Source organism: Salmo trutta, chromosome 1, assembly GCF_901001165.1.
Source record: "Salmo trutta chromosome 1, fSalTru1.1, whole genome shotgun sequence".
In the NCBI taxonomy this organism is placed as follows: domain Eukaryota; kingdom Metazoa; phylum Chordata; class Actinopteri; order Salmoniformes; family Salmonidae; genus Salmo; species Salmo trutta.
The window spans coordinates 43,674,712-43,695,579 of record NC_042957.1 but is presented as its reverse complement, the minus strand read 5'-3'; the positions used below and the strand labels follow the sequence as shown (position 1 = coordinate 43,695,579).

At 45.4% G+C, this 20,868-nt stretch overlaps 1 protein-coding gene across 2 annotated transcripts in view; it reads left to right on the top strand.

The window, feature by feature from the left end:
• Positions 1–18,747, top strand: part of LOC115196558 (globoside alpha-1,3-N-acetylgalactosaminyltransferase 1) — a 41,228-nt gene extending 22,481 nt beyond the window's left edge. The window contains exons 4-7 of one of the 2 annotated variants that reach the window (XM_029757393.1): positions 11,445–11,498; positions 16,361–16,393; positions 16,620–16,754; positions 17,160–18,747. In XM_029757393.1, coding sequence (XP_029613253.1) covers positions 11,445–11,498; positions 16,361–16,393; positions 16,620–16,754; positions 17,160–17,850 — 913 coding nt within the window. In that variant the 3' untranslated portion in view covers positions 17,851–18,747. The remainder of the gene's footprint in view (positions 1–11,444; positions 11,499–16,360; positions 16,394–16,619; positions 16,755–17,159) is intronic. The other variant, XM_029757401.1, reaches the window with a different exon arrangement.
• The last annotated feature ends 2,121 nt before the right edge of the window (positions 18,748–20,868 follow it).

Genomic DNA, 20,868 nt, shown 5'->3' with positions numbered 1-20,868 from the left:
AATGCAATAAATATTTACTCTGAGCTGCGCTTCGGTAGATTGGTCGTAGATGCTGGCCGTGGTTGGCCAACAGATCTTCCTGTTGTGTAGTGGAAGAATGTCAATGGTGGTGGTATCTTCGTCTGGTTGTTAGACTGGATCCGTCGTCCGTCCTTTCCTAGCCCACGTTAGCAGCGGCTAATTCAACGGCTAGGAAGTATCACTTCTGTAGTGAATAAGCTCAAAGTTCATACCAGTTCATACCATAGCTCACGCCGAGGTTGGCTTTGTTCTGTTCTTGATATGTGTCTGTCCTTATAACGTAGAGGCTGCAGTCCTCCCGTATTGGAACCCTGAATGTCTTTTCGTCAAAGACTTATATAGTGGAGAGGGGGAGGAAGGAGGCTTCATCGTTTATAACCCCATGTCTCTTCACAGGGTTGGCCACTGATCGGCAGGGCACTTTCCCTATGAAAACCCGATTCTCTCATTTGGAAGCTAAAATTACATTTAATCTCCTAACAAACAATTTCAATATCAAACATTTCAATTGCATAACAATTCCATGTGACTCTGATAACTAGAGGGTGTATACTTTCTCCGGTACAGTTTATATCGTCCTGCCATCAATCATAATGTCTCAGATAACAATGAACTGACATACATACTCATTACGTTATCAAGCATATTTCCAACTGGTTTTATTAACAAAAGATGGTTCCTTTCCCTATTTGTTTGATGTTCCCAGACTCTCTATATTTAACACAGGCTATTCCAGTCCTTCAGTAGGGTCAGAGAGAGAGGGGAAGGGAGAAGGTATTTATGGGGGGTCATAAACCTTACCCACAGGCCAACGTCATGACAGTCCCCCCATGTTGGGTTCAATCTTGCGATTAACCTGCATGTTGTAAACCAACATAAAAATGAACGTGGGTTGTCCTGGTTGTGGATCATCGTTGTGGTCCCCATCTGGCGGTCGACCCGGGTAGGGTGTCTGCAAATGAAGAAGTCCGCTCCAAGGCTGGGCAGCAGATGTCCAGTTGGTGGTTGCTATTGCAGTCCCCCCTCTGGTGGTCGACCCGGGTAGGGTCTCTGCAAATGAAGATGTCCGTTCCATGACTCGGCAGCGGATGTCCGGATTGGGATCGCCGTTCCGGACCTGTCGTCTGGTCGTCCAGACTGGAATATCTGGGCAGTAACTTAGGCAGAGGTTAACAACGCACACACACTCATGAAATATATCATTACATTTCCTCCCAAATGAGCGGCGTTGTGGCACTAACTGATGGTTGTATGGGGGAGTTGTTTATGGCTCTATCACTTTCTATGTGCCAAAGAAAATGAAACAAAATTAATGAAAGCATAAACAAAACAAAATAGTTATGCCACCTTAATCATCTAATTGGACTGTATTCTATCTACGTCCATGGTCTTGGCAAAATGACCCTATCATGGCATTGTCTAATGTCATATCTAGGGCTTTCCTAATTTGCGGGGTGGCGCTTAGGGTACTATCCTAAGTTGACAACTATATGATAAGTCTACAGCTGTAAGGCACTAGTTTTGGGCAGTCTACAGGATGACCTATGGACTTCTGGTTAGAAAACTGGTGAGTGCTGTAGAGTCAAAGGCCTAGAAGTAAATGTTCAACTTTACTAAGGCTGATATTTTGCTTGGACCCTTAAGTGATCCTAGCATAAATCCTAATTGGATGTTCCGTTGTGCATGTGCGTTTATGCTTACACAATCGCGCATGTCAAGGGAAGAAAACCAAGTATCCTGGCAGATTACAACTTGTTCAGAATGAGTCTGACGTAGTCAGGTAATTTTCAGGTCAATGCCTTGAGGTCAGTCAGAATTGGTGTCAAGGGAGTCTGTAGTAGTTTTCTACAAGTCACGGTGTCTTCCACTATTGTAGTGGCGGTAGGTATGAAGTCTATTTCATAGCTATGTTATCCACGGAGGAGCTAACCTCACGACGGAAGTACTCTAAGTATTTGACCAGTCGTACGTGGTGTGATCATGGTTCATGACTTCTAATAACTTTTCTCCTGAACGGAGGGTTCTATTTATTAGTGGCATGTGTTAACCCTTGGAAGAGTGCACTGGAGATTCCCTTCCCTGTGTTGCACTCTGATTGACTCCTATGTCGCTATTATCAATAGCAATTTAACTTGTGAGGTTACTAATCCTCTTACTGAGTGTTGCTGGACTGACTGTGGTATTGGTACTGGTATTCAAGGGGTCCAGTTGTCCTACCGATTTATTCTGAAATATTATCTACCGGAACACATGATTGGAGCATATTACTAGTTGTATTGTAGTTGAACCTACACATGGCAAGGAATGATTATTGTTGCCATTTGTTTTGGAGGTGGACAAGTCCACTGGACTTCCTTTACGACCAGTGTGGTACACCTCAGTACTATCTTAGATGTGTTCTAAGATAATCCCCGTCTAGGGGCCTGTCTGCTCCTCACTGTTCTCATAGGGGAGTTTACAACTAGATTTGATTTATGCTCTGGCGGCCTCGTACGGTGTTGTCCGTAGTCTCGACCCCCCCACCGGCCTCGATGAGGCTCACCATGGGTCTGGGCTACTATTCCCCCCCTTTGTGTCTCGGGACCCCCCCACCAGCGGGTGGTGTTGGTGTCCGAGGCGCAAACGAGAAGGTCGGACCCTATGTACGAGTTGTCAGTGGCCGCGTTATTATGAGAATGGCTGTAACCTTTCAACCAAATCTCCTGGTGTTTGTGCTTCAACACCCTCAGTGGCTGTCGAGGTCTGTCAGTCACCACCGCGTCCGCGTGTGGCAACCTCTTCAGTACCTGCAAACTGAGACGAGGATATCGGTCTGTGATATCGCAAAGTGTTTCACCAATGGGAGTCATCGGGTCAGTTGCTGGACTGACGCCATTAGTGCCAGTAGTAAGGGGTGACAGTCCCCAACAAAGCAGAAGGTGTATCATCGGAAGCAGAGTGTACTCTGCACATCAATGTTTTTCTTGCTGAGACGGCCGCAGTGCTTGCGGAAGTGTCCGAAGGGCCAGAGAAGTTCATCTCAACTACCGTATTGCACGACTGCAAGAAGGAGGGAAGTTGCTCATTCACAGAGACAGCTGGCTCGAAATCATGAAAAGAATGGTCAATCAGATTGGCTGATGGAATGTGTCGAGATATCGTAATATCTCCTTGGATCGGATTCTGCACCAAGAGGTTTCTACACGTCTTTTTCCCAAGGGGTGCTTTTGACAGATACCCCTCGTGAAGGACTGCGTTGCAGCTAGCGTTAGGGGAAGACAGTGTGGTCAGTGGAGAAGGCACTGTGGCCTGTGACCATACCTGGTTGGTTTTCCAATCCATCAATGGGAGTAACCGATCCATCAAGTCTGCTCCAAGTAGCAGGGTTACAGTTTCGAGGCTGGTAACATACACAGGATGAACGAGCGATACGTCCTGGAAGTGTAGTTTCAGCATGACTCTCAATGTGAGAGGCGAGGTAGTCTGAGTGACCCCTCGAAGTGTAGTGTCGCATCGTTCCACTTTTAACCAACGTTTAGTTGGCTTCAAAGCCCTTTTGAGATCATCAAACAATGTTTGAGAGATGAGTGATATTGTCGCACCCGAATCAATTAGCGCATGACAAGCAAAGCAGTCCTCCAGGACTGTTTCCAGGTATGGCCGTTTAGATTCGTGGTTAGTGGACATATTCCCCACAAAGTGGAGTGGTCGTTCGCAACGACGTGATGTGCCATGTCTGTTCAAGATGGAAGCAGATTGACTTTTCCGATTTTGAGTGGGCTTGGCTTTAACTAAGCGTTTGACCTTTACCTTCGCAACTTTTGTATCGGAGTCTATAGACCGAGCCCGGGGGCTTGTTTCTTGATCAAGCGGGCCCTGGATAGGGTCTTGAATGAGAGCGGGAGACATTTGAACTTTAACGTCCTTGCTATGGGTGTTAATTCCTGCGGACCTGGTGTCCGGTAATTCCCCGTCTCGTCCTTGTGACTTATCTTTTACCCTTTTCTCAAATTGTTCTCGCTTTAGTTCTTCCCGTAGTGGGACTTCTGGAGAACATTGGTCTACGTTTTGATCGTCCTTCAACCCTTTGTTACCCTTGTGTTCTGACACTTTGTGTGGGTTGGGTACAGGAACGTAGCGAACAGGTCGATTGTAGCGGTAGTCGTTTTGAAGGCGACGTATTTTACAGTTATTTCGACCGCGGCGGTTATTGGAATCATGGTTTCGTGGTAGAAACTGTTGTTGTGCGTCAGCTCTCGACGCTCCAATACCTGATAATGCACCCTCTAACTGGAATGAGTGCTCCTGGTCAAACTTCAAAACCGAGTGGTCAGGGCTCTTAGCGTTGCGAGCTTTTGATGCCTCAAAAGCTGTGCTTGCAAGCTCTCTGAGTTGTAAGATAGGCAAGCCAACGTGGGCTGCAGGGCCCAAGTAGGTAATGAAGGTGGGATACATGTTCGACAGAAACATTTGTTTGAATGGTAACAGCTCTTCCATTCCTGTTTCTGTGAGTAGGCCAAAGTAAGCTGAACGAAGCCTATGATAGAAAGCTTGTGGGTGTTCGTTTCGAGCTTGTTTGACCGTGTTAGCCAGTGAGCTATCGTGTTTGCGAGTCGCAGAACCACTGAATTCTAATTTCAAAGCTGTGGCAAGTTTAGCGTAGTCATTTAGCACGTGTTGCTGTTGTAGGCGAATGAACCTCGTCACGTGTCTATTCGACGTTCGCTTCAACAGGTAAACCCTGTCAGAACCCGTAGCGTTCGGGTAGCCATCCAACGCGTCCTCTATGTCAGCTAGGAACGTCTCAGTATCGTTTGGCTGACCTGGAACGGGGTCAAAGGTGGGGAAATTCTTGACGAGTTTGTCAAGGTATTCCGCACCAAGCGGGCGGAGAGGGTTGGCTTCATCCTGTGGAGAAATTGGGGCCGAAAGGCCAAGAGGAGAAGCCAAGCTTTGGCTTTGTTGGCCAAGAGGCTCCATATTACTCAGTGCCGAATGGCCAAGAGGAGAAGACTGAGGGACACATGATGGATGCAATGTCTGAAACCTATCGTCTTCACTCCTTTGAGTACCGGACTCCGGTTGCTTGGATGGGTAGTCATGCTGTAGAGCGTGACCATTCTGGATTTCCTCCAGATGGTACCTAAGGGTGGTCTTCTGCTGCATTGCAGAGTCCACTTGAGCGCTTAGAGTACCAATTTTGGACACGTGAGTGTCACACCTGCTCCTTTCGGTCTCCAACTTATCTGTCATGGTTTGCAGATAGAGGTCTCGAGTACGGAGCGAGAGATTCAGTGATGAGATTTCCTCTGCTTGCTTAGAAATCAGTATTTCCATCCTCATCACCTGAGTTCTCTCATCATTCATTTGGTCAGCAACTTCAATAAGTTCTGCTGATTTATCATCCAACTTTGTCACTGTGTTCATTAACTGATCGTCTTTGGTCTGCAGCGCTTTGAGGAGCACCGTGTTATTTTGAGTAACATTCAACAAAACAGCATGCATGTTGTCCAGTTGAGCGCTCCTGTTTGTAGATAACTCTTCAGATTTATCTAGTTTGGCGTGGACATCATCGTATTTAGTTTTGGCTAAATCGAGTTGTTCCTGCAGATGACGATTTTGTTCAAGAGTTTGTGCTCGTTCATCGTCATAAGTATTTGCAATTACTTTTAATTGTTCCGATTTCAAACGCAGTTCCTCGACTAGCAGAATGTTTTCATTTCCTGCTTTTGTCAATAGTTGCTCAGTTCTCTCCACCTGTGCCCTCATGTTAGCCATGTCTTGCACGTGCTTCAGCTGTGCACTGTGGTATTGGATCGATGCCAACCTTTGATGGCGATACATAAGTACTAAAGTGGAGAGAACCGTCACAAAGCCTGTGTTTGATGGTTGATTTTGGACAGCGTTCGCAATTTCGGCTGATTTTTCACTAATGGCATAATTAGGGTTGGTATCGCTGCTGAGGTCAGAGATCAATCCTTTTATGGGTGGAGGTTCCCTAATTAGTGGAGGAGTGGTGACCACCTCCTTTGGTAGCTTGCACATTATTAGAAAAATTTAGAGGAAAAATGTTCCTATTTTATTCAATGTTTGGGTTGGAATTCATTGGAAGCTGCAAAGACCAGTTTAATCTATTTATAGATGTTGACGAACCATCAGTACTGTACCAGTAATGTGGAAGTTGGATGTGAATGAATTTGCAAAAGCAAATTGAATGAATTAATCAATGCCAATGATTAATCCTACCTGGGTAGGCTATCTGGGTATTAAACTTGAATTAACCTTAGAGGTTGCTTCATCCAGGTTAATATGAGAAGTTTTAAACGTGTCTCATTTGATTGGAAGAACATTAAGGTTTGTTCAACAATTTAATTTATTAAATTGAATGAGATGATAATCCCTACCATCTCCATTGATTGGATATAATAAGTGTAAACAGTAGATTAAATGTTGGGAACACTTCCCACTATGGTACACTTCTTCCTTGGGCCGAAGCCACATGGGATTCCCGCTGGGGCGGGACTTCTGTCAGTACTGGATTACTGAATGGGTTATGCAAAAACCAAATTTTACTGATTGATCAATTTTAATGATAAATCAAACCTGTATAGGCTATTTGGGATTTAAACTTGAATTAACCTTAGAGGTTTATTCATCTAGGTTAATGTGGAAAAAAGATTACAATGTCTCATTTAGAAAACTCATCAATTTGGATATTTAAAAAAAAAATCCACTTGAGAACGTAAATCTGGCAATTTCACTTATTAGTTCAATTGAATAAGACATCGATATCCGTCTGGATATCATGAGTAACGACTTGAGTGTCACCTGACTAATTATTTGAAAAAAGTACTGGTGACTCTCATAGGGGAGTCTGCTGGCACACGTTGAAATCAACGGAAGTACCCAGGGCAGGACTTTCGTTCCGCAAGTCGGATGAATTACCATGTGGCACAAACAAAATGGCTGTTTTCCCTTTTGTTAGCTTAGCATCTCGAGCAAGCTAATGCTACTTGATGCCTGAAAAATGCTCACATAGGATTCCCTTGGCAAGGGAAAGGTTTTACTTATAACGTATTATGTTCAAACCCTTTTCGGCGATATTTGACGATGTTTTAACCGGAACTCGCGGTAAACAACAAAATGCACCGTGGTCTCCTCGCATCGAAACGCGAGAGACAGACAGAGAGATACTTATAAACTGGTCAAGCTAATCTCTCCTAAATTTCAATCGGCTGGGTCTTTGTCCTCGCTCGAGAAATTAATAATGACCTAGCCAACACGCGTCTGAAACGCGCGAGGCAGAAATAGCCCAGCGTTTGGCCAAACGCGCTATTTATCAGATAGCTTTATCAGCCCTCATACAGAACTGTATAGGGTATGCTACCCACTGACTACCTCAGAGCACAACACTGAGGCTATTCTCCAGAACACACACGCACCAATAATTCCGATCTACAATTCCCATAATGTATATAAAATACTTGGTATATTATGTAATCTGCTTTTCAATTTTATATAGGCTGAATCAAAATGAAAGCTTCATCCTATTTTAGATTCCTCGCACGGGGGCTCCATATGTCGTGTCTTTGGCTATGCCGGATTAAGTGATATGACATGCTAACTTATAAAATAATTTCTCTGTAATTAATATTACCTGATTAAGCTAATCATGTAAATGTAATTAACTAGAAAGTCGGGGCACCACAGAAGAACGTTTATAGAGCTGTTATCTTCTGAATAAACTCTTAAAATACTTAGTAATATTTTACATCGATAGCAGTCAATCTTATCTTATTTTCAATCTCATCATGAAAGTTATAAATTCTTGGTTATCTTCACGAACCCTGGCTAACAAGTTGAATCAGCAATACAAAATTGGGTTTAATTATTTATTTACTAAATACCTAACTAATCACACAGAATTACAAATACACAGAATTCATATGATGTCATACAGAAAACGTCCTGGTGGACTGAGCCTGTATCATGGCTGGTTACACAAAGGAAAAGGGGGTTGGGCTTGAATGAAAGAGCGGGAAGATTTAGGAACACAGAAACAGCAGCTATGCTATCGTAAATACATTATCTTATGCATTCTAAATTACCGCCCATTTGGAAAAGGAAAATGCAATAAATATTTACTCTGAGCTGCGCTTCGGTAGATTGGTCGTAGATGCTGGCCGTGGTTGGCCAACAGATCTTCCTGTTGTGTAGTGGAAGAATGTCAATGGTGGTGGTATCTTCGTCTGGTTGTTAGACTGGATCCGTCGTCCGTCCTTTCCTAGCCCACGTTAGCAGCGGCTAATTCAACGGCTAGGAAGTATCACTTCTGTAGTGAATAAGCTCAAAGTTCATACCAGTTCATACCATAGCTCACGCCGAGGTTGGCTTTGTTCTGTTCTTGATATGTGTCTGTCCTTATAACGTAGAGGCTGCAGTCCTCCCGTATTGGAACCCTGAATGTCTTTTCGTCAAAGACTTATATAGTGGAGAGGGGGAGGAAGGAGGCTTCATCGTTTATAACCCCATGTCTCTTCACAGGGTTGGCCACTGATCGGCAGGGCACTTTCCCTATGAAAACCCGATTCTCTCATTTGGAAGCTAAAATTACATTTAATCTCCTAACAAACAATTTCAATATCAAACATTTCAATTGCATAACAATTCCATGTGACTCTGATAACTAGAGGGTGTATACTTTCTCCGGTACAGTTTATATCGTCCTGCCATCAATCATAATGTCTCAGATAACAATGAACTGACATACATACTCATTACGTTATCAAGCATATTTCCAACTGGTTTTATTAACAAAAGATGGTTCCTTTCCCTATTTGTTTGATGTTCCCAGACTCTCTATATTTAACACAGGCTATTCCAGTCCTTCAGTAGGGTCAGAGAGAGAGGGGAAGGGAGAAGGTATTTATGGGGGGTCATAAACCTTACCCACAGGCCAACGTCATGACACTAGCAATTAAGAAGCAACTAACTGAATTACTCAAACTCCCAAGCTTACACTCTACAAAAGGACATTAGCAGTGAGGGTAAAGATGGCAATGCATTCACTTTTGTTTGCATACAGTGCCTTCGAGAAAATATTCAGACCACTTGACTTTTTTCACATTTTGTTAGATTACATCCTTGTTCTAAAATTGATTTAAAAAATGTTTTATCTCATCAATCTACACACAATACTTCATAATGACAAAGCAAAAAAAATTTTTTTTAATTGTTTGCCTATTTATTAAATATTAAAAACAGAAATATCACATTTACATAAGTATTCAGACACTTTACTCAGTAATTTGTTGAAGCACCTTTTACAGCCTTGAGTCTTCTTGGGTATGACACTACAAGCTTGGCACACCTGTATTTGGGGAGTTTCTACTATGCTTCTCTGCAGATCCTCTCAAGCTCTGTCAGGTTGGATGGGGAGCGTTGCTGCACAGCTATTTTCAGGTCTTTCCAGATATTGGTTTCAAGTCTGGGCTCTGACTGAGCCACTCAAGGACATACAGAGACTTGTCCCGATGCCACTCTTGCATTGTTTTGGCTGAGTGCTTAGGGTCGTGGTCCTGTTGGAATGTGAACCTTCGCCCCCAGTCTGAGGTCCTGTGCGTTCTGGAGCAGATTTTCATCAAGGATCTCTCTGTACTTTGCTCCGTTCATCTTTGCCTCGATCCTGAATAGTCTCCCAGTACCACAGCATGAAGCTGCCACCACCATGCTTCACCGTAGGGATGGTGACAGGTTTCCTCCAGACGTGACGCTTGGCATTCAGGACAAAGAGTTGAATCTTGGTTTCATCAGACCAGAGAATCTTGTTTCTCGTGGTCTGAGAGTCTTTAGGTATCTTTTGGAAAACTCCAAGTGGCTTTCGTCTGGCCACTCTAAAATAAAAGGCCTGATTGGTAGAGTGCTGCAGAGATGGTTGTCCTTCTGGAAGGTTCTCCCATCTCCACAGAGGAACTCTAGAGCTCTCTCAGAGTGACCATCGGGTTCTTGGTCACCTCCCTGACCAAGGCCCTTCTACCGCGATTGCTCAGTTTGGCCAGGAGGCCATCTCTAGGAAGTGCCTTGGTGGCTCCAAACTTCTTCCATTTAAGAATGATGGAGGCCACTGTTTTCTTGGGGACCTTCAATGCTGCAGAAATGTTTTGGTAACCTTCCCCAGATCTGTGCCTCGACACAATTCTGTCTCGGAGGGTGATTAATGGAAACAGGATGCACCTGAGCTCAATTTCGAGTCTCATCGCAAAGGGTCTGAATACTTATGTAAATATTTGTTATTTATGTTTAATACATTTGCAAAAATGTCTAATAACCTGTTTTCGCTTTGTCATTATTGGGTATTGTTTGTAGATTGCTGAAGATTTGTATTTATTTAATCCATTTTAGAATAAGGCTGTGACGTAACAAAATGTGGAAAAAGTCAAGGGGTCTGAATACTTTCCGAAGACACTGTACATATCAGGGGATGCTAATCACAAGGACATATTGTTCTGTCTCACGATTCCCAAGCTTGGAACAGCACAGGGTATGTTCAGTGTGCTGCGTGGCTGTATTGTCGAAAAACAGATTCCATGGGATCGAATGGTGTGCTTAAGCCTTTTGCACGGATATCGCTCCATCTATGGCGAGACGGCGGACAGGCCCTCTTCCCTCGGTTGTGCATGTTTCTAACAGAAAACAGAAAACGCATTCACAGGTCATTATGGAGGAGTTTTGGTACCTGACTCAAAGAGAATACCCTGCTGTCTTCCTCTGAGCATTTAAACTCATGGTAGCCTTCACCAGCTCTTATCTGTGTGAAGCTGGATTTAGTGCTCTCATCGGCATTAAAACCAAATATTGATGGGTTTTAACAGCAGGGATGAGGTGACAGCAGGGATGAGGTGCATACTGTCGACCACACCTCCTGACTTAGAGAAGCTCCGACGTGACATGCATCAAGCACACCCATCTCATTAGTGGTGGTGAGATAAGAGACAATTTGCCAGACTAATTTGCAATTGAGTGTCACAACCCCACATTAAAAGTATGCGAAGGTGAGTTGAGAAGACAATAAGAAATACTGTTAGAAAGTTTTTCAAACAAAAAAGTAAACATTGGCTGTTAATTCCATGCTTTTTTTCACGTGGTTGGGGTTGTGAGAATTTTCCGATATCAAAATGGGGTCGTGGGCCAAAATGGTTTGGGAACCCCTGCACTAATAGCACCTATCCTTCTACTATATATAATACAGTCACCACTACACTAGCCTCGAATTGTCAACACTAGCTTCTAACATTTTAAACTTCTAAACTCCTTCCACTAACATAAAAATACTTCTGGACAGCTGAAGCAAGTCAAACAATTTTTCTTCATGAAAAAGTACCCTTTCTAGTTTATCGTCTTCATTGTGTTTGTTTTCTTCTTACAATGTTTTTCTATTCATACAGCCTGAGTAAGCCCATGGTCAGAAGCAGAGTACGGAACATTGTCTCTTCTGAAAAGTGTGTATCTGTATTTTTGTAATGGGTGTGTGTTGGTGGCAGCGAAGTCAGGCGCAGGAGAATCGAACATGCTATAAACGGAGTTGTTTAATCTGTGCTTCACAAAACTCCAAAACCAAAATTACAAAAGAAATAAAAGTGGGTACTAAACCCGTTGTGCACCAACCCATAATACACAAACATACAATCAAACAACCTTCGACAAGGACATGAGGGGAAACAGAGGGTTAAATACACAACATGTAATTGATGGGATTGGAACCAGGTGTGAAGACAAAACCAATGGAAAATGAAAAATGGATCAGTGATGGCTAGAAGGTCAGTGACGTCGACCGTACCCCCCCCAACGCGCGGCTCCAACAGTGCATCGGCACCGATCTCGGGGACGAATCGGAGGGCGAGGCGCAGGGCGATCCGGATGGAGACGGTGGAAATCTCGCAGCATGGAAGGATCCAATACGTCCTCCACCGGAACCCAGCATCTCTCCTCCGGACCATCGGTCTGACTCTGATGCCAAGGAGCCAGAACCGGCTGATACCCCAATACACACTGGAAGGGAGAAAGGTTAGTGGAGGAGTAGCGGAGTGAGTTCTGGGCCATCTCTGCCCAGGGCACGAACGCCGCCCACTCCCCCGGCCGGTCCTGGCAATAAGACCTCTCAGAAACCTACCCACATCCTGGTTAACTCTCTCCACCTGCCCGTTACTCTCGGGGTGAAAACCTGAGGTAAGGCTGACCGAGACCCCCAGACGTTCCATGAACGCCTTCCAGACCCTTGATGTGAACTGGGGACCCCGATCAGATACTATATCCTCAGGCACCCCGTAGTGCCGGAAGATGTGTGTAAACAGGGACTCCGCAGTTTGTAGGGCTGTAGGGAGACTGGGCAAAGGGAGGAGACGACAGGACTTAGAAAAACCTATCCACAACGACCAGGATCGTGGTGTTACCCTGTGAAGGTGGAAGATCGGTTAGGAAATCCACCGACAGGTGCGACCACGGCCGTTGTGGAACGGGTAAGGGTTGTAACTTACCTTTGGGCAGGTGTCTAGGAGCCTTGCACTGGGTGCACACCGAGCAGGAGGAAACATAAACCCTCACGTCCTTAGCTAAAGTGGGCCACCAGTACTTCCCACTAAGACAGCGCACCATCCTACCGATCCCAGGATGACCAGAGGAGGGTGACGTGTGGGCCCAATAGATCACCCGGTCGTACAGACGCCCAGCTGGTCACTGAGGGGGAGCGGGCTCTGCACGTGACGCCCGCTCAATGTCCGCGTCCAGCTCCCACACTACCGGTGCCACCAAACAAGAGGCGGGGAGTATGGGAGTGGGATCCATGGGCCGCTCCTCTGTGTCATACAGCTGGGACAATGCGTCTGCCTTAACATTCTGGGAGCCTGGTCTGTAAGAGAGGGTAAACACAAAACGTGTGAAAAACATCGCCCACCTTGCCTGGCGAGGGTTCAGTCTCCTCGCCACCCGGATGTACTCCAGATTGCGGTGGTCAGTCCAGATGAGAAAAGGGTGTCTAGCCCCCTCAAGCCAATGTCTCCATGCCTTCAGGGCCTTGACGACAGCCAACAACTCCCGCTGCCCCACGTCATAATTTTGCTCCACCAGGCTGAGCTTCTTCGAGAAGAAGGCACAAGGGCGGAGCTTCGGTGGTGTACCCGAGCGCTGAGAGAGCACAGCTCCTATCCCAGCCTCGGACACGTCCACCTCCACTATGAACGCCAAAGAGGGATCCGGATGGGCCAGCACGGGAGCTGAGGTAATCAAAGTCCTCAGGTGACTGAAAGCCCTGTCTGGGCAGCTGTCCACTACAAGCGCACCGGGCCCCCCTTCAGCAGTGAAGTAATGGGAGCCCCTACCTGACCAAAACCACGGATAAACCTCCGGTAGTAGTTGGCAAACCCTAAGAATCACTGCACCTCCTTTACCGTGGTGGGAGTCGGCCAATTACGCACGGCTGCAATGCGGTCACTCTCCATCTCCACCCCTGACGTGGAAATGCGATACCCTAGGAAGGAGATGGACTGTTGGAAGAACAGGCATTTCTCAGCCTTGACGTACAGGTTATGCTCCAACAGGCGACCAAGCACTTTGCGCACCAGGGACACATGCTCGGCGCATGTAGCGGAGTATATCAAAATGTCATCAGTATACACCACTACACCCTGCCCATGCAGGTCCCTGAAAATCTGATCTACAAAAGCTTGGAAGACTGATGGCGCATTCATCAACCCGTACGGCATGACAAGGTACTCATAGTGCCCAGAGGTGGTACTGCAAGCCGTCTTCCACTCGTCTCCCTCTCGGATACGCACCAGATTGTAAGCGCTCCTGAGATCTAGTTTGGTGAAGAAGCGCGCCCCGTGCATTGACTATCGCTGTAGCTATGAGCGATAGCGGGTAACTATAACTCACCGTGATCTGATTTAGACCCCGGTAGTCAATACACAGAAGCAGACCTCCCTCCTTCTTCTTCACAAAAAAGAAACTTGAGGAGACGGTGAAGTGGAGGACCGAATGTACCCCTGACGCAGGGATTCGGAGACATACGTTTCCATTGCCTCAGTCTCCGCCTGTGAGAGGGGATACACGTGACTCCTGGGAAGTGCAGTGTCTACTAGGAGATCTATCGCACAATCGCCCCGTCGATGAGGTGGTAATTGAGTCGCCTTCTTTTTAGAGAAGGCGAGAGCCAAATCGGCATATTCAGGGGGAATGCGCAAGGTGGAGACCTGGTCTGGACTCTCCACCATAGTAGCACCAACGGAAACCCCTAAACACCTACCTGAGCACTCTCGCAACCACCCCGTGAGAGTCCTCTGTGGCCAAAAAAGAGTGGGGTTATGACAAGCTAACCAGGGTAGGCCGAGCACCACGGGAAATGCAGGAGAGTCAATAAGGAAAAGACAAATTTTCTCCGTGTGACCCCCCTGCGTCACCATGCCCAAAGGAGCGGTGACCTCCCTAATTAACCCTGACCCTAATGGTCGACTATCTAAGGCGGGAACGGGGAAGGGCACATCCACGGGAACAATGGGGGTCCCTAAACCATGAGCTAAAACTCTATCAATGAAATTAATTTGCCGCGCCTGAATCTACGAGTGCCTTATGCTGGGAATGCGGGGAAAACTCAGGAAAAGTGACAGACACAAACATATGTGCAACAGAGGACTCTGGGTGAAAATGGTGCCAGCTCACCTGGGGTGACGCCAGAGCGCCCTGCCTGCTGCCTCGATTCCCAGAGGAACCAACCTGGCACCGACCAGCAGTGTGACCTCTGCGGCCACAGATGGTGCACGAGCGGAAACCCCCTCCGGTCTCCCTGCACACCGCCCCTCCCAGCTCCATGGGTATCGGAAAGGGGGTGCGGGAGGATGGAACCACCAGACCCCAATCTGGACGTCCGCGAGTAGCCAGCAGGTTGTCCAGCCGGATGGACAGGTCCACCAGCTGGTCGAAAGTGAGGGTGGTGTCTCTGCAGGCCAGCTCCCGACAGACGTCCTCGCGCAGACTGCAGCGGTAGTGGTTGATCAGGGCCCTGTTGTTCCATCCCGCACCGGCAGCCAGGGTTCTAAACTCTAAGGCAAACTCCTGGGCGCTCCTCGTCTCCTGCCTCAGATGGTAGAGGCGCTCACCCACCGCTCTGCCCTCGGGCGGGTGGTCGAAGACTGCCCGGAAATGGCGGGTGAACTCCTCAAAATGGTCCAACGCCGCATCTCCCTCTCTCCACACGGCGTTGGCCCACTCCAGGGCTTTCCCGGTGATGCACGAGACGAGGGCGGACACCCTCTCATGGTCCGATGGAGCTGGGTGGACCATGGCCAGATAGAGGTTTAGTTGAAGGAGGAACCCCAGGCAGTTGGCAGCACTCCCGTCATACTCCTGTGGCAAGGAGAGACGGATCCCACTGGGCTCAGGCGGGAAAGGGGCGCTCAGGGGAGTCCCCGGTTGTGCTGGTGGAGGCGCTGGAAGAACTCCCTGTCTCTCCCAGTGGTCCATTGTCTGGACAACGCGATCCATGGCGGCACCCAGATGGTGAAGCATAACCGCATGCTCCTGGACGCGCTCCTCCACCTCCATGGCCGGGGTGCCTTCTGACTCCATAGACGGTCGGAGATTCTGTAATGGGTGCGTGTTGGTGGCAGGGAAGTCAGGCGCAGGAGAATCGAACTTGCTATAAACGGAGTTGTTTAATCTGTGTTTCACAAAACTCCAAAACCAAAAATACAAAATAAATAAAAGTGGGTACAAAACCCGTCGCACACCAACACATAATACACAAACATACAATCAAACAATCTCCAACAAGGACATGAGGGGAAACAGAGGGTTAAATACACAACATGTAATTGATGGGATTGGAACCAGGTGTGAAGGAAAACAAGACAAAACAATGGAAAATGAAAAATGGATCAGTGATGGCTAGAAGGTCAGTGACGTCGACCGCCGAACACCGCCCGAACAAGGAGAGGGACCGACTTCGGCGGAAGTGGTGACAATTTTACTCTACCATCATTAACCATAGCAGTATGGTGTCATGTTGTACTGATGAAAACAATCAAATCAATCCTACAAAAAATAAATCCAAAAATGGACTGACAATCAATCAGATTAGTGGTCCTTTTATGTCATAGAAATGTACATCAATGTCATGTTTCATTTACTGCATGAATTGGTGATGGGATACTGTATGTGTTTAGCTTGTAGCAAGGTTGTTGGGCAGTAGTTCTATTAATGTATATTTTTTGTAGTAGTACAACTATTACAGTTTGGTCTATCTAAAACTACCAACATCAGCCCATCTCTTCATTACAATTAAGTAATGCATTACGTTTTGTTCTCCCAGGCTTTTGTACAAGCAGCCCAGTGTCTTGGTGGGGTAAGCATCATTTTTATCTTATGTTAAAGTCATATTAGCTGACGTAATGTAAGTGTCTGACACATCGGTGTGGGGAGCTTTGATATATTAGGTAGGCCACACCTGACATTAGTGTCTGATACATCAAGGTCCTTTAATTGCCAGTACCATAATGAAATATTGAGATCATAACATGGCTCTGGTCAGTACAGCACAGTCAGACAGGACCTTTGTTCTGTTTCTCTAGACGTACTGATGTGGTGACAGTGACACCATGGTTGGCATCCATCATCTGGGAAGGCACCTTTGACCCTGTGCTCGTTGACAACATCTACAAGCCCATGAACCTCACCATAGCAACCACAGTGTTTGCAGTTGGAAAGTGAGTAGCCTACAACTTTTGCAAAATATTTTAAAGGGAAGTTAAATTATCAATACTTTTTCAACACTGCAACTATAAGTAAATAAGTACCTGATGGCAGGTAATTAAATATCATGGTGTTATCATGATTCATGCCTTGGAACATTGTTAATTAATTAATACATTAATAATTGTACTACTTCATGTATTATCCTCTAGACTGTATACTGGCCTGAAAGTGGTAGAATGTCCTGTGAGAATGATGTTGAGTTAAGGGGATACCTAGTCAGTTGACCAACTGAATGCATTCAACCGAAATGTGTCTTCCGCATTTAAGCCAACCCCTCTGATACAGAGAAGTTCTGCCATTGTATCCTTGAGCAAGGCACTAATCCTTATGTTATGTATGTCTTTAAATACTGACAGATATGTCAGCTTTCTCAGAGATTTTCTGGAGACAGCGGAGAAGCACTTCATGGTCGGCTTCAACGTGCGCTACTATGTTTTCACTGATCGTCCCCACGATGTTCCTTCAGTGAACCTAACTCAGGGGAGACATTTAAGTGTGATCCAGGTCCCAGGTTCAAACCGCTGGCAGGAGATATCAGCCCGGAGGATGGAGATCATCCAGACCACCATTGAAAGTCAGATCAGCAGGGAGGCCGACTACATCTTCTGTCTTGACGTGGACAGCAAGTTCCACGCTCGCTGGGGGGCCGAGTCTCTAGGAAGGCTGGTTGCTGTGATACACCCAGGCTACTATGAGCAGACCCGTGGCAGCTTCCCGTACGAACGGCGTCCAGCCTCGATGGCCTACATCCCCATGGATGAGGGAGACTACTACTATGGTGGGGCTATGATCGGCGGGTTCGTGGAGGATGTGTACACACTTACAAAGGTATGTCGGCACCGGTTTGAGGTGGATGCTGGGAATTCCATCGAGGCTGCCTGGCAGGAGGAGAGCCACCTCAACAGGTACCTGCTCTATAACAAGCCCAGCAAGGTGTTGTCTCCGGAGTACCTGTGGCAGGACTTCAAGGCCAAAACCAAAGAGGTCAAAGTAATTCGCTTCTCAGGGGTCATTAAAAACTATGCTGAAGTTCGTCCCAATGTATAAAAAGAGGAAGTGGATATTTGACCAGCAGAAAAAAAATGAATTCAGTCTTAGCAGTATAAATTCATTGAGGTTGTGGTTATGTTTAGGTTTAGGAATGAGGGTTAGGTTAAGGTTAAGTTTGAGTAGAGTTTCTCTGAGTTACATTTGTGGGTTGCAGTTCGGGAAAGGCATTGTCACGTCCTGGCCAGTATAAGGTTAATTGTTTTGTAGTTTGGTCAGGACGTGGCAGAGGGTATTTGTTTTATGTGGTTCAGGGTGGTGTGTTTTGTTAAAAGGGTGTTTGATTTAGTAATTCCGGGTTTTGGTTTATGTTTAGGTATTTCTATGTGGAGTCTAGTGAGTGTATGTCTATGTTTGGTTAATTGGGGTTGGGACTCTCAGTTGAAGGCAGGTGTTGTCTATCTGCCTTTGATTGAGAGTCCCATATAGTAGGGTGTGTTTGTGTTTGGTATTTGTGGGTGATTGTTCTGTGTTGAGCCTATGCTTTGCAGACTGTCAGTTTATCGTTCGTTTTCTTGTTTGTTGTTTTTTTGTATTCGTGCTGATTTAATTAAATGTTCAAGATGAACTATATCGATCATCCTTTTCCGACGATGATTTCGTTATATCGTCGAGCGACGAGGAAATCCCTGACAGGCATAATAATAAAAATAATTTGGGGGCTACTTAAATTTGTCCTGTTACACACGTGGGTGTTTTTTAGAATAAGGCTGTAATGTAACAACATGGGGAAAATGTGAAGGAGTCTGAACACTTTCTGAATGCACTGTATTGACTTTTTTGTTGAAGAAGAAAGGATGAGCTTTATTATATTACAGTCATGAATGAGAAGTTGTTTCAATGATTCATATTACACACGTGTAGGACATTGCAATAAATGAGTCACACTTATCAGAATAGTTTCTCATCTTTGAACTGCCCTGTAACAATGATTATGAGGCGTATGACTAACAAACAAAGGGTTTAGTTGTGGAGAGATGCAGAAATAGGGAATATTACATAAAGTAGATTCCATCTATAAATCTGTAAGTCAGACAAGGCACAGCAGTGGGCTGAATTCCATTTAATGAAAAAAGGGCAAAAACTGCACAAAGGGCAAGGTGGAGCTGGCAGTCCTATCCAGAAACAACCCCTACCTACTACACACATATAGATCTAAAATGCTTGGATAGGTACAAGCAATGTTCCTTCTAAGCTGAGCACAGCTCCCCTCGGACTGCCGAGCAGAAGAAATATCAGCCTGCGGAGAGAAGCACTAGATTGAACATCACTCAACTTTATAGAGTTTTCCCTTTTAATTACCACTATCAACGCTTCACTCTACTGTGGGAATGCTCGAATCAATGGAATATTAGCCACTTTAAATGTAATATACCGAAACAAAACCAACTATGCAAGACTTGGAGTAGGATTCTATTGCACTGACAGGCAAGACTCAGGCCCATACTCTACACAGATTGGTGCGCCATAACCAATCAGAGCTGCAGTTGGCCAATATGCAAATTACCATGGCCATATATGGATCTGTGCCATTCAATTTAATAAACTGGACTGTGTTTATATCATGAGTGGTCTCGCGTAAATGCGCTTGTTTTGATATCGAAGCGAGAGCTGCATGTAGCCACCTGTGTACATTTTTCAAATTCTTTGCTAGTTATTGAGTTATTAGCCCAGTTATAGCTAATGTCTAGTCAACAATGGGGAAGTGGTTGCTTCCCACAAGAGCACCAAATATGTGTATTTCTTGCCATCTTTGAAAAGCCAGTCAGGTAAAGAGATTTTTTTATGTCTTAAAGGGTCAGTGTTGTATTTTGAGACAGTCTTGAATAAGATAAGTAGCAAATAGGCAGAGGGTAGCATAAATTGTCTGTTTCTCTGTAATAATTGTATGGAAATAATAATGCATTTTATTTTGAAAGTGGTTTCTTGCATCAAACAACAACATTTTCAGCCCCCTTGTCTGAAGGACAAGTTGATAAACATTAAAGTCAAGCCCTGCATGTTTTTTTCAAAAGTCTCATGGAATGTATGCCTACATTGAACACCACACATTTGCTGCTACTGACAGAACATCAATTTCCATGTTAAAATGTTGTGGGTTGCACTCTGGTAGGTCTACAATATGATCAAAAAGACACAGCAGCCGACTGTTAAAACTGTAACTTAAAGCAGGTACAGCCTCAGTGTTCACAGTACACTCGCGCCAGAAGTTGCACAGAATTTTCACAATGTTCCAGTTTGCACTCAGTAGACCTGAAATTTGCTCAATGCCGAAAAACATTAGCGGGAACATTGGGTACAAGCAATATGGCAAAATGACTCCTAGCCTATCAGAAGGCAAAGTGGAGCAAAGTCTAGATAGCTTGCTAATACCTATACACTTTATTTCAGATCTATATGAAGTGCCTTGGAATTAGGAGAGGGTTGTGTCTGGACTGGACCATTGCCTTTATAAACAGTATTATCCACAACAGGGAGTCCTCAAGACTAGGTGAAGGAAGGTCTCAAGTTTTCGGGAATGGCAATAATTTGGGTTCACTCACAAGATCTTCCATTGAAAACAAAGAAAAACAAAAGACAAATCCTTTTTAGAAGGCAATATGGAGGATGGACTTCATTGTGTAAAAACATTCTGACAATGTCAGGGCAAAAGGGTAAATCATTCATTACAATGAGCCCATAGAGAATTGGATGGGGGAAGGGGCTTCAGAATAGCCTGCACTATCACATTTTATTGGTGTCAGGTGCGTCGTAAGAAGTGGACCAAAACGCAGCGGGGATATGAATACTCATCTTCTTTTATTAGATGGAAACCAAAACAAAACACTATTACAAAAACAATGACGAAAAACAGTCCTGTTAGGCTCACAGCTATACACGGAACAACTACCCACAAAACCCATGGAAAAAAAAACCCTACTAAATAGGACCTTCAATTAGAGGCAACGAGGAACAGCTGCCTCCAATTGAAGGTCAGCCCAATAAATTAAACATAGAAATATAAGAACTAGAACAAAC